A 12,935-nucleotide genomic window follows, 5' to 3' on the forward strand; every position below is an offset into this window, starting at 1 on the left:
TCAATAATATCTATCTAGTCTACATCCATTACTGTGATAGAACAAGAGTTTCAAGGACAAAATGGTTTCACTTTCATTATTTGGAGAATACATTGAAAACACTGATGACATAGAACAATACAAACTACTCTTTTCTCTGTGCACATCATAGTCATCACCACATTACAATGATTTCAGCGTCCTGTATAATGTCAGAGCACATGGGACAGTAGACAGCAGTGAGGAGAGACAGGGGTTACAGTGCTGCTGATCTGCTCTTACAGTGTCAAGAGGAAGGACCGGTTATTGTGATATGAGGCTTGGCCACGGAAGCACAATGAAGACATTTATGTCAAGAGGGAACTAAGACAGGGGGAAGCACACATTCATAGACAGGGGATGGAGTTACTAATGAGACAGGCCAGACCAGGTAGGCGTACAGATCTGTCTGTCTGTCTGTCTGTCTGTCTGTCTGCCTGTCTGTCTGTCTGTCTGTCTGTCTGTCTGTCTGCCTGCCTGTCTGTCTGTCTGTCTGTCTGTACGACTGTCTACCCGTCTGTCTGTCTGTCTGTCTGTCTGTCTGTCTGTCTGTCTGTCTGTTTGTCTGACTGTCTACTTGTCAGTCTGTCTGTCTGTCTGTCTGTCTATCTATCTGTCTGTCTGCTTATCTGTCTGTCTGCTTATCTGTCTGTCTGCTTGTCAGTCTGTCTGCTTATCTGTCTGTCTGCTTATCTGTCTGTCTGCTTATCTGTCTGTCTGCTTATCTGTCTGTCTGCTTATCTGTCTGTCTGTCTGTCTGCCTGCCCTGGGATAAGATGAAGAAGGTGTAGCTGGAGATTCTGTCATGGAATGAAACCAAGGAGCGCATGAAGAAGGACGCGTCAGAGACGCCGCGTGACTCCTGCTGAGCCCGGAGCCAAAGCAAGGCCCGTTAGAGCTGTTCACCGGGCGCCGTGCAACCAGGAAGTACCCCCCCGCCAAGAGAGTTCTCATTAGTTGACCCGCCAAGAGAGTTCTCATTGGTTGACATACTTCCTTAGTCAGGTTTGAGGTTTATGACATCACTGCCATGCCTTTCTTCATGCTACCCCGGCTCTAGAAGGTTCCTAGTCGCTCCCTGCTCTGCCCGTGTGACCGAGGAGATACCCGTAGGCACTGGTCTGGGATCAGATCCCCCTGCTCCGATCCAGGAGTAAAAACCTTTAACCTGACCTCAGATCAGTGCGTACAGGCATCTTCCTCCTGCGTGTTCTGCTACACATGTGTACTGTACGAGTGTGTGTGTGTGTGTGCGTCCGAGATGCCCCGTGGCGGCCTGTCCCGGGGGGCGGGGTCTCACCATGGCGGCGGCGGTCGTGGCCTGATTGGCCTGGTGCTGCGCGGCCTTGATCTTGGCCTGCAGGTGGGCGGGGGGGTGGAAGTACTTGCACTTCTCCCGAGAGCAGCGGCCCTTGATGTAGTCCATGCAGACGGTCACCGTGTTGTCGTTGGTGTCGATCATGGTGCTGTCCGACGGGTGGGCAAAGCGACAGTCGTTCTCCCCCCGGGAGCAGTTCCCTCTCTGGTACTCGCGACACACCTGACACACACACACACACACACACACGAACAGAGAGAGCTACTTTAATATCTTCATTCGTGTTCACGTTTAACAAGAAATCCTTGAACGTAAACAATAATAGATGCACACGCTTTGGGAATCTCAACGACATTAAGTTTCCAGTCTCGGTTCACGGGTACAAGAAGAGTCTCCTCCATATGTGCCGATTACTCATAATTATTATTAATTAATTAACTCGCAATTATCGCAGACATCGAACAGAGTTTTGCCAACGCCTGAACTTTTGTCTTGGGCATCCCTGCCATCTGCAGCTAACCTGTGGACATCTCCTAGTCTTCCACATATAAAACACCTGCAATTTACATTTGTACCCAAGCTGTATCATAGCATCTTTGAACAGTCGGTATTTTAAAACCTTGGTAGGGAACACACACGGATTACAGGTCACACACACACACACGACCGCAGGACACAGTCTGGAGGGGTGAGTCTGTGAGTGGCGTTCTGGGCAGCAGAGGGCAGCGCGCTCTTCTACCGGGGGTTCAAGTAGCCGGAGAGGCGCTGCAGCTGCTACGGGTGGCATTTCATATCTGCGGTGATAGTGTGTGTGTGTGTGTGTGTGTGTGTGTACACGACTACAGGTATGATTAAATACGTCTGCATATACACGCACCGGTCTGTATGTACAGTATGTACAGTATGTGAGTGGGGGAGTGAGCGCGTGCAGAGCGAGTGTACTGTAGGTGTTCGGCGCAGCTGGTCTGCGTGGCGTGGCGGCGGGGGGGGCGTGGCTGACCTCCAGGCGGTCTGTCCTCAGTAGTTTCTGGGAGGCGGAGCCGGGGGGCCCCTGCTGGGCGAGCGAGGGGCTGGTCATCAGAACCGGCCCGCTGGACATGATCTCCTGGGGCATCAGGCCGGGCGACATGGGGCCCAGGTAGGGGTTGAAGGCGGCGGCGGCAGCGGCGGCGGACAAGGCGTTGGCGTTGCTGGCCAGGCCCGGCCCCACCGTGAACATGGGCTGGAGGGGGAGGGGACAGACGGGAGGGTCGGAGGTCAGAGGTCAGACCACTTCGCTACACAAGACGACTCTCAGTCGTCAAAAACAACATTCAGTGTGAGTGTAGTGTGTGTGTGTGTGTGTCTGTGAATATGTACGTGTGTGTGTGTTTGTGTGTCTGTGAATATATGTGTGTATGTGCGTGTGTGTGTGAATATGTGTGTGAGAGTGTGTCTGTTTGTGTGTGTATGTGTGAATGTGTGTGTGTGTGTCTGTTTGTGTGTGTGTATGTGTGAATGTGTGTGTGTGTGTGAATATGTGTGAATGTGTGTGTGAGTGTGTCTGTGTGTGTGAATGTGTGTGAATATGTGTGTGTCTGTGTGAAAATGTGTGTGTGTGTGTGTGTGTGTGTGTGTGTGTGTGTGTGTGTGTGTGTGTGAATAAGTGTGTGTGTCTGTGTGTGTGTGTGTGTGTGTGTCTGTGTGTGTGTGAATATGTGTGTGTGTGTGTCTGTGTGTGTGTGAATATGTGTGTGTGTGAATATGTGTGTGTGTGTGTGTGTCTGTGTGTGTGTGTGTGTGTGTGTGTGTGTGTGTGAATATGTGTGTGTGTGTGTGCGTGTGCGTCCGCTCCTCTCACCATGGGCGGTAGCTGTGCTCCAGGCATCATGGCGTTGGCCAGCTGCATCTGCTGAGCCAGCATGGCCATGTTCTTCTGCTGGATCAGGTTGTTCCTGCCGTTGATCTCCAGCTGGGTCTTTAGGTGGGGCGGGGGGTGCAAGTACTTACAGTTCTCCCTGGAACAGCGGCCCTGCAGGGGGGGCGGGAGGAGGGAGGGGTGGGGGGGGGGGGGGAGAGAGGTTCGATAGGTAAGTTATTGATTTGGGCATCATGTCTGTGTGTTGTCCACAGGTGTGTTTGTACAGAATCTAACTCTGCTTCACTGCAAATCTGGACCCAGCGTTGGACTAGTTCTTATGAGCACTGTATGTTTGACCCGCACAAACTGGGAGTTGGGAATGTGTGTGTGTGTGTGTGTGGTGTGTGTGTGTGTTTGTGATCTGCATGTGTGAGTGTGTGCGTGTGTGTTTTTCGGGTGAAAGGGAGGTCCCTAACAGTCTCTTTGGGACTACTGGTATCTGGACACCCAGCGAGTGATCCAGCTTGACCAGGTGTCTGTCTGTAGGATATAAATACTGTCCCCCCCCATGTGATCCATAGATATTAGATCACCAGTCATTCTGAGGTCACCGTCCGAAGCCAGCAGGCACTTAATGAAGAGAGATCATTTTTTGCTGCCTGCTGTGAGAATCCATTTATATACAGTATGTCAATCACGGAGGAGACCGCAGCTCAAATCCAGGATGGCTCAAGTCTGACGCACACACACACACACACACACACGCACACACACACACACACACAGACACACACACACACTCATGGCACCCACGCACCGGGGTCATGTTCATGTAACAGGTGGCCGAGTCACGCCACACACACACACACACACACACACACACACACACACACACACACACACACACACACACACACACACACACACACACACACACACACACACACACACACACACACACACACACACACACACACACACACACACACACACACAACCCTGTCCTTCAGGTCAGATATTTGTTTACTTGCTCTATTGTAGCCTCCTCTCCTTAAACCACCTCAATAGGCTGGTCAAGCTCCCTCTCTTCACAAACAACAGGAGACGTTATGCCTTGGGATGGTGGGTGTGTGTGTGTGTGTGTGTGTGTGTGTGTGTGTGTGTTAGAGAGAGAGAGAGAGAATATAAAAATATAAATGGTCAGAGTAGCTCTTCACTGTGAGAGGTACAAAGCAGAGACCAATCCTGACCAAATACAGACTGAGTGACCACAGTCCAGCCGTAGAGAAAGAACGACACAAGACGACCAGACTAGAGACAGAGGAAAGACTCTGTGGTCACTGTTGGACAGGTGAGGTAGAGACAGAGGAAAGACTCTGTGGTCACTGTTGGACAGGTGAGGTAGAGACAGAGGAAAGACTCTGTGGTCACTGTTGGACAGGTGAGGTAGAGACAGAGGAAAGACTCTGTGGTCAGTGTTGGACAGGTGAGGTAGAGACAGAGGAAAGACTCTGTGGTCACTGTTGGACAGGTGAGGTAGAGACAGAGGAAAGACTCTGTGGTCACTGTTGGACAGGTGAGGTAGAGACAGAGGAAAGACTCTGTGGTCAGTGTTGGACAGGTGAGGTAGAGACAGAGGAAAGACTCTGTGGTCACTGTTGGACAGGTGAGGTAGAGACAGAGGAAAGACTCTGTGGTCACTGTTGGACAGGTGAGGTAGAGACAGAGGAAAGACTCTGTGGTCACTGTTGGACAGGTGAGGTAGAGACAGAGGAAAGACTCTGTGGTCACTGTTGGACAGGTGAGGTAGAGACAGAGGAAAGACTCTGTGGTCACTGTTGGACAGGTGAGGTAGAGACAGAGGAAAGACTCTGTGGTCACTGTTGGACAGGTGAGGTAGAGACAGAGGAAAGACTCTGTGGTCACTGTTGGACAGGTGAGGTAGAGACAGAGGAAAGACTCTGTGGTCACTGTTGGACAGGTGAGGTAGAGACAGAGGAAAGACTCTGTGGTCACTGTTGGACAGGTGAGGTAGAGACAGAGGAAAGACTCTGTGGTCACTGTTGGACAGGTGAGGTAGAGACAGAGGAAAGACTCTGTGGTCACTGTTGGACAGGTGAGGTAGAGACAGAGGAAAGACTCTGTGGTCACTGTTGGACAGGTGAGGTAGAGACAGAGGAAAGACTCTGTGGTCACTGTTGGACAGGTGAGGTAGAGACAGAGGAAAGACTCTGTGGTCACTGTTGGACAGGTGAGGTAGAGACAGAGGAAAGACTCTGTGGTCACTGTTGGACAGGTGAGGTAGAGACAGAGGAAAGACTCTGTGGTCACTGTTGGACAGGTGAGGTAGAGACAGAGGAAAGACTCTGTGGTCACTGTTGGACAGGTGAGGTAGAGACAGAGGAAAGACTCTGTGGTCACTGTTGGACAGGTGAGGTAGAGACAGAGGAAAGACTCTGTGGTCACTGTTGGACAGGTGAGGTAGAGACAGAGGAAAGACTCTGTGGTCACTGTTGGACAGGTGAGGTAGAGACAGAGATGCACTTCCTCCTCCACTGTAATAAATTCAATGAAATAAGGAACATCTAGTAGTTCAACTCTGTAATTCCAGACTTAAAAGAGCTTAATGACCTCTCAAAACTATAATCCATATGTTGTCACTAATGTTAATATAAAGATATTATGTACACACACACACACACAAACACACACACACACACACACACACACACACACACACACACACACACACACACACACACACACACACAACACACACACAGTTAATGTGTTAATGTTCATTTACTGTGCAAATTCATTCATTGTTATTTACTATTGATAATTGTTATTTCTATTTGATTTTTTATTTTGCCTGCCATAGACTGAGTCACCTGACACACATCCTTGTCATTATATCTGACAACATAATTACTGTTATTTTTATATATATTTTTTTTTTATGTACTATTCCTTGCTGAGGGAGACGCCCCAGGACGACCATGTCTATCCCAGCAGTATGTTGTCTAGCTTGTTGAGGCTTGAGACTTGCAGGCTAACACAACCAAATATCAACCATCGTGTCAGAGACTGATCACTGCTCTCTCTGAGTCTGCTCTGTGACTGACTAGTCTGCTAGCCTGATGCTAACTACTCTCTGTCGCTGTCTACCAGCCTAATAGCCTGCTAACTATTCTCTGTTACTGTCTACTAGCCTGCTAACTATTCTCTGTTACTGTCTACTAGGCTCCTAGCCTGCTAACTATTCTTTGTTACTGTCTACTAGCCTACTAACTATTCTCTGTCACTGTCTACTAGCCTACTAGCCTGATGCTAACTACTCTAAATTAAAAATACTAACTTAAAATTGTTATTAAATGGAGATAAGAAACAAGGAAGTGTTCTTTGCTTGACAGCCACCATACTGAAAAAGGAAGTTACGCCAATGTAGCGGTTACCACATTTCAGTTGGAACTCGAGCTGAGCTGTGAACTCCAGGCCATGCTGACTGTCATCACAGCTTATAGGCTCTAACCTCGCCCTAACTTTGAGGACATCTACCACAATGTGTGAAAACTCATTTTCAACACTTAGCAACATTTTCTCCGGGCATCAGCATAATATGTTGCACAAACAGTTCAACATAGCATCAGTCAGAGGGAGAATGAGAGAGCTCAGTATAATTAGAATGCGTCAGTGCTGCACAAATACAATAGCATATCATATTATTAAAAATAGTTAGTATTAATTGCGCCCCATCACGCAGTTCATATGTCCCCCTTAAGACCGAGCCCTGAAGATGGCTTTGTAAAGTAGGCCTGTATAAGAAGCCATAACAGACCTTTCTATTGTATTTAGCTTTATCCTAACATTGGCCAACATTTGTGAATCATTATGTTTCAAGAATGAGTGAGTCACTGTACCACCGCTAACGTGAGAATTGTGAATGTGTGTGAATAAGCATAGCCTATTGGTTCATTTTAAAACAGTATTCATTATACAATATAATTTAAACATTTTGTGTGTGTGTGTGTGAGAGATTTAACAAAAATACCATTAAAAATATATTTTAAACACTTTCCTAAGTAATTATGCCAGGGTTGAGAAACACTGCACTAATGAACTCAATAGCAATTTCCTCAGGAGTCATTTTTAACAATATGGGACATAAGCCAAGCGTCAGATACAACGACCATGACATCACCTCTGCACATTTGTACTTCACAGTCATCATACAATTTGCGCAAAGTGCCTCCATCAGTGGCCTTTCTTACAGCAGCCATATTGTATGTGCATTTATCACCAGGTCCTTGCGGCCAAATCGTCTTCTGAGCATGTGAATTGCATAATCATCGTCATCATAATTATCATGACTAGCCTGCTAGGCTGCCGTTAGGCCTATCTGCTCTCTGTTATTGTCTGTTCACATGGCTAATAGCTTTGCACTGACAGCTCAAAGACGGTGACGTATTTAAAGCACAATGAATGTTATATTAGCGGCTCCTGTGACCGTATAACGGATGCCTGGGGCTTGGAGCACGCACACACACGCACGCACGCACGCACGCACGCACGCACACACCTCCATTGAGAAGCGGTTATGACTGTGACCATCGCTGGAGCTGTAGGTCATTATTAGTCAGGGATTAAGGGTCAAGGGTCAATGACACAGCTGGCAGGATCCTGGAGGGAGGTGAGAGCAGTCTATAGAGGTGAGAGAGAGACAAAGAGAGAGAGACAGAGAGAGAGACAGAGACAGAGAGACAGGGAGAGACAGAAAGAGTGAAAGAGAGAGAGTTTGACAGAGGAAGACATAGCCTGCAGACTTATCTGTTTTTCCCTATGGACTTCACAAGACACATTCAGTATGATGTCTAACTGAACAGGTTGTTATAGCTAGGCTAGGCTAAGCTAAGCTAATGTAAGTATGTGTGTGTCCCTGAGCTAGGCTAGGGTGGATGAAGCTAAGCTAACGTGCGTGTGTCTGTCCATGAGCTGAGCTAGGCTAGGCTAGCTATAGCTAAGCTAACGTGTGTGTGCGTCCATGAGCTAGGCTAGGCTAGGTGAAGCTAAGCTAACGTGTGTGTGTCCGTGAGCTGAGCTAGGCTAGGCTAGCTATAGCTAAGCTAACGTGTGTGTGTGCGTCCACGGGCTGGGCTGGTAATCTAATGCAGATAACACTAAGCAAGGAGGAGGGTGGGGGTGCCACCACTTCGCTGTTCCCCTGATAGCACTCAGCCAGCGGGTGACGAGGTCGTGCCGAGAGGGGTATGCATGTGTGTGTGTGGTGGTTGGGGGTGTGTGTGTGTGGGGGGGGGGGGGTCAGGGGGGGTAAGGGGGCTCGGAGGATCGCGTTGCAGCGCTCACCCCACCTGACCCCGTCCATCCCGGGTGGCATTCGCCGGGGGGGGGGGGAGACGAGGGGAGGGGAGGGGAGTGGGGGGCGGGGCATGTGACGCCAGGCGGCGCGAGGGAGACACGAGGCCCCCGGGCGACAGACAGACAGAGCCCTTTCTGCTGTGTCATGCCTCCAGGCAGTTATGAAAACGGTAGCTCACGGTGGCTGCCATTTTGAATGGGGAAATGGGTTTGGAACAGAGGAAATGTCAGGCGGCAAGTGGATAGAAAGAGAGAGACAGAGAGAGAGAGAGAGAGAGAGGAGGGGGTAGAGGGAGAGGTATGCAAGGAGAGAGAGGAGAAAGAGAAGGAGAGGGAGGGAGATGGAGAGAGAGGGAGGGAGGGAGAGAAGGAGGGAGATAGAGAGAGAGAGAGAGAGAGAGAGGGAGGAAGATGGAGAGAGAGAAAGGGAGGGAGAGAAGGATTGAGATAGATAGATAGAGAGAGAGAGAGAGGGAGGGAGATGGAGAGAGAGAAAGGGAGGGAGAGAAGGATTGAGATAGATAGAGAGAGAGAGAGAGAGAGAGAGAGAGAGAGAGAGAGAGAGAGAGAGAGAGAGAGAGAGAGGGAGGGAGGGAGGGAGGGAGGGCAGTAGACACAAAGTGATTCTCTCTCTGTAGCCTGAGCCTGCGTCAGGGAAATTCTAGAACCTGCAGGAGAAGTCGTTAGTGTGGGTCAGCCCATTTGAAGGAGGGGGGGGGGTTTGAAACAGAGAGAGTAGGAGATAGAGATTACTGTAGAGAGAGGAGAGAGAGAGAGAGGGAGAGAGAGAGCAAGAGAGTGAGAGAGGGAGAGACAGAGGAGAGAGAGAGGGGGAGAGAGAGAGATAGAGACAGAGGGAGAGAGAGATATAGAGACAGAAGGAGAGAGAGAGAGAGACAGAGGGAGAGAGAGATATAGAGACAGAAGGAGAGAGAGAGAGAGCAGGCAGACGTTCTCGCTCACATGATGTTTTCCAGTTATTACATCAGGGGGCCTTGAGGAGCAGCCCTGTGTCCACGGCAACAGACTCAGCACAGTGTTCCGGGGCCTAACAACAACAGAATTCCAGGAATCCCGTCTCGGATCGCTCGTCCGGCAACGCCGCCACGTCCCTACGACTTCATCTGCACCACAACACACTCCCGCTCCCTCTCTCCATAACGCCACCAGTGATTTCATCACATTATAACCTCGTTATGAGAAGCTGCTGGCATCTATGCAGCGCCGGCAGCTGTTTCTTTAAAATAGCCTCTTGGGTGAATATTACAGGACAATCTGTTTTATGTTTTCCATCTATCCACCATGCACATGATGGGAAAATGTGTTCTGATTGATACAGGAGCTGTTTCTGTAAAAAGGGTGGTGATGATGATGATGATGATGATAATCATGACGATGATGATGATAATCATGATGATGATGATGATAATCATGACGATGATGATGATGTAGCTCATTTTTATGTCATTTGCATGCGCAACACACTTTTTTGTGGGGATGCAGAAACAGTTATTACTATGAGGTTATAACAGGCAAATAATGATATTTATACCCCGTATCCAATGTATCCAATACATTGCAAACATCCGGGCGATAATGTTGAGGGTCATCGCTCTAGATCTGTCGTCACGATCCCCGTGGACCCCCGTAGACCCCCGTAGACCGCGTAGACCCCCGTGGACCCCCGTGGACCCCCGTAGACCCCCGTGGACCCCCGTGGACCCCCGTGGACCCCCGTAGACCCCCGTGGACCCCCGTGGACCCCCGTAGACCCCCGTGGACCCCCGTGGACCCCCGTGGACCCCCGTAGACCCCCGTGGACCCCCGTAGACCCCCGTGGACCCCCGTAGACCCCCCCAGTCAAGAGCCGTGCGCTCGGCCACAGGAAGGAAGGATTGTTATGCGTACAAGGTCCAAGGTTTGTGAAAGGGCCTGGAGCTTTTCCGGGCCTAGTGACCTCACCAGGTTAAACGTCTGGCCTGTAAGGACGAGGCAGAGTAATCCTATTGGCCGCTGGGCAGAGCGAGTTCCCGTCTACGCTGGGATGGGCTGCCTCTCCCTGCTCTCTCTCCCTCTGTCACACACACACACACACTCACACACACACACTCACACACTCACACACTCACACACACACACACACACACACACACACACACACACTCACACACTCACACACTCACACACTCACACACACACACACACACACACACACACACACACACACACCCTGCTTTGTCACCGTGTGGGATTTAAGCAAACAATGAATCAGCTCAGGAGGAATGTTAGGTGGGGTTGGAACTTTTCCTTTGGGGGAGAGAAGATGAAGAAGGGAGCAGCGAGACAGGGTGTGTGCACATGTGCGCGCGCGTGTGTGTGTGTGTGTGCGCGTGTGTTTCAGAGAGAGAGAGAGAGAGACAGAGAGAGAGAGAGAAAGATTTCATATGCTATTTAATACATTTGATTTTGTATTATTTTTTTTAATTGTATCTCTATTGACCTATTTTATGACCTATTTATCTGTTACTTACTTAATTGTTTTCTCGTGTCATTATTGGATTGCATTTTTCTTGACGCTTTGGCAATATTGTCCATCTGACATTCATGCCAATAAAGAATATTGAACTGAATTGAAAATTTAATTAAAAGACATTAAGAGAGAGAGAGAGAGAGAGAGAGAGATACAGAGACAGAGAGAGAGACAGAGAGAGAGAGACAGAGAGAGAGAGACAGAGAGATAGAGACAGAGAGAGAGAGAGACAGAGAGAGAGAGAGACAGAGAGAGAGAGACAGAGATAGAGACAGAGAGAGAGAGAGAGAGAGATCGCACGCAACTTGAACCCACGGACGTCCAGAAACCCGTCTTTGTGACGCGGCGGCGGCCGACGCGCACGTAGACGTCCCCGGCGCCCGCGTCATTCCGTGACGTCGGAGAGAGACATTCCGGCGTTCTGTGCCTCACACACGCCGGAGCGCGGGCCGTCCCGTGCCTCTCTCTCCCGGAACAAAGAGCCCCTCCCGGAACAAAGAGCCCCTCCCGGAACAAAGTGCCCCTCCCGGAACAAAGCGCCCCTCCCGGAACAAAGTGCCCCTCCCGGAACAAAGCGCCCCTCCCAGAACAAAGCGCCCCTCCCGGAACAAAGCGCCCCTCCCGGAACAAAGCGCCCCTCCCGGAACAAAGCGCCCCTCCCAGAACAAAGTGCCCCTCCCGGAACAAAGTGCCCCTCCCAGAACAAAGTGCCCCTCCCCGCCCAGCGTGAGTCTGCCTGAGGCCAGAGGGCGCTTTCATCCGCGGGAACGTCAGACGGTCGAGGCGGAATGTTGGTCCTGACCGGGTATGCTACCGTAGACGCAGCTTCCGCAAACATATCGGCATACACGCAAACGCACGCGCACACACACACACACACGCATGCACACACACACACACGCAGAACAAGGTACGGTTGGTATCTGTGATCTGCATGCACAACTGTGAACATTGTTACGGCTCTTTGGCGACACACACACACACGCGCACACACACACGCACACACGCGCGGTGGAGGGGGTTTAGTGGGCAGAGAGGGCCTGTGTCCAGGGGGCTTTGTGAGGTATGGAGGATTCAGGAAGTGCTAATCTTTGATTAGAGTAGGGAGAGCTGGGATAGCCTCCCATGTCATAGTATTACCCCACACCCCATAATGTGGCAGAGCGGGCCGCGCACACACACACACACACACACACACACACACGCACACACACACACTTCAGTGTGGTTCAACAGCTTTACTGAATTATGGTAAATGGACTGCACTTATAAAGCGCTTTTATCCAAAGCACTTTACAATGAAGGCCTCTCATTCACCCGTTCACACACACATTCACACACACATTCACACACCAATTGCGGCAGCTGCCATGCAAGGTGCTAGCCTGCTCATTAGGAGGAATTTGGGGTTCAGTGTCTTTGCCCAAGGACACTTCGACGTGCGGACAGGAGGAGGCGGGATTTGAGCCGCCAACCTTGCGGTCACTGGACGACCCGCTCTACCTCCTGAGCCACAGTGACAGTCTGACAGCTACAGGTAATGAAGTTGTAGTACACACACACACGCATGCACACACGCACGCACGCACGCACGCACGCACGCACACACACACACACACACACACCAGCTCACTGAAGATCTCCTCGCCCCCGTGCTAGGTGTTGTCTGTCGACATGCCTGAGGTCAAATGTCAGGAATCCAGTAGCAATAACTTAAACCTCTGCCTCGGCGCGCACACACACGCACACACACACACACACACACGCACACACGCCAGTTCCCCTGTCCCATCACCTTCAGTATATTTCCCCTGTGTCCATATTTAATAGGATTCTTCCTAAAACAAGGTCAG

General features: G+C 50.3%; 1 protein-coding gene across 6 annotated transcripts in view; it reads right to left on the reverse strand.

Annotated features, from left to right (window-relative positions):
• The window catches only part of mbnl1 (muscleblind-like splicing regulator 1), a 48,509-nt gene that overhangs the window by 10,087 nt on the left and 25,487 nt on the right, over positions 1–12,935 (reverse strand). For all 6 annotated transcript variants that reach the window (XM_084446815.1, XM_084446814.1, XM_084446813.1 and 3 more), the window contains exons 3-5: positions 3,177–3,347; positions 2,337–2,558; positions 1,319–1,558 (exon numbers count right to left, since the gene is read on the reverse strand). In XM_084446815.1, coding sequence (XP_084302941.1) covers positions 1,319–1,558; positions 2,337–2,558; positions 3,177–3,347 — 633 coding nt within the window. The remainder of the gene's footprint in view (positions 1–1,318; positions 1,559–2,336; positions 2,559–3,176; positions 3,348–12,935) is intronic.

This window comes from Borostomias antarcticus (genome assembly GCF_949987555.1).
Source record: "Borostomias antarcticus genome assembly, chromosome: 12".
NCBI lineage: Eukaryota > Metazoa > Chordata > Actinopteri > Stomiiformes > Stomiidae > Borostomias > Borostomias antarcticus.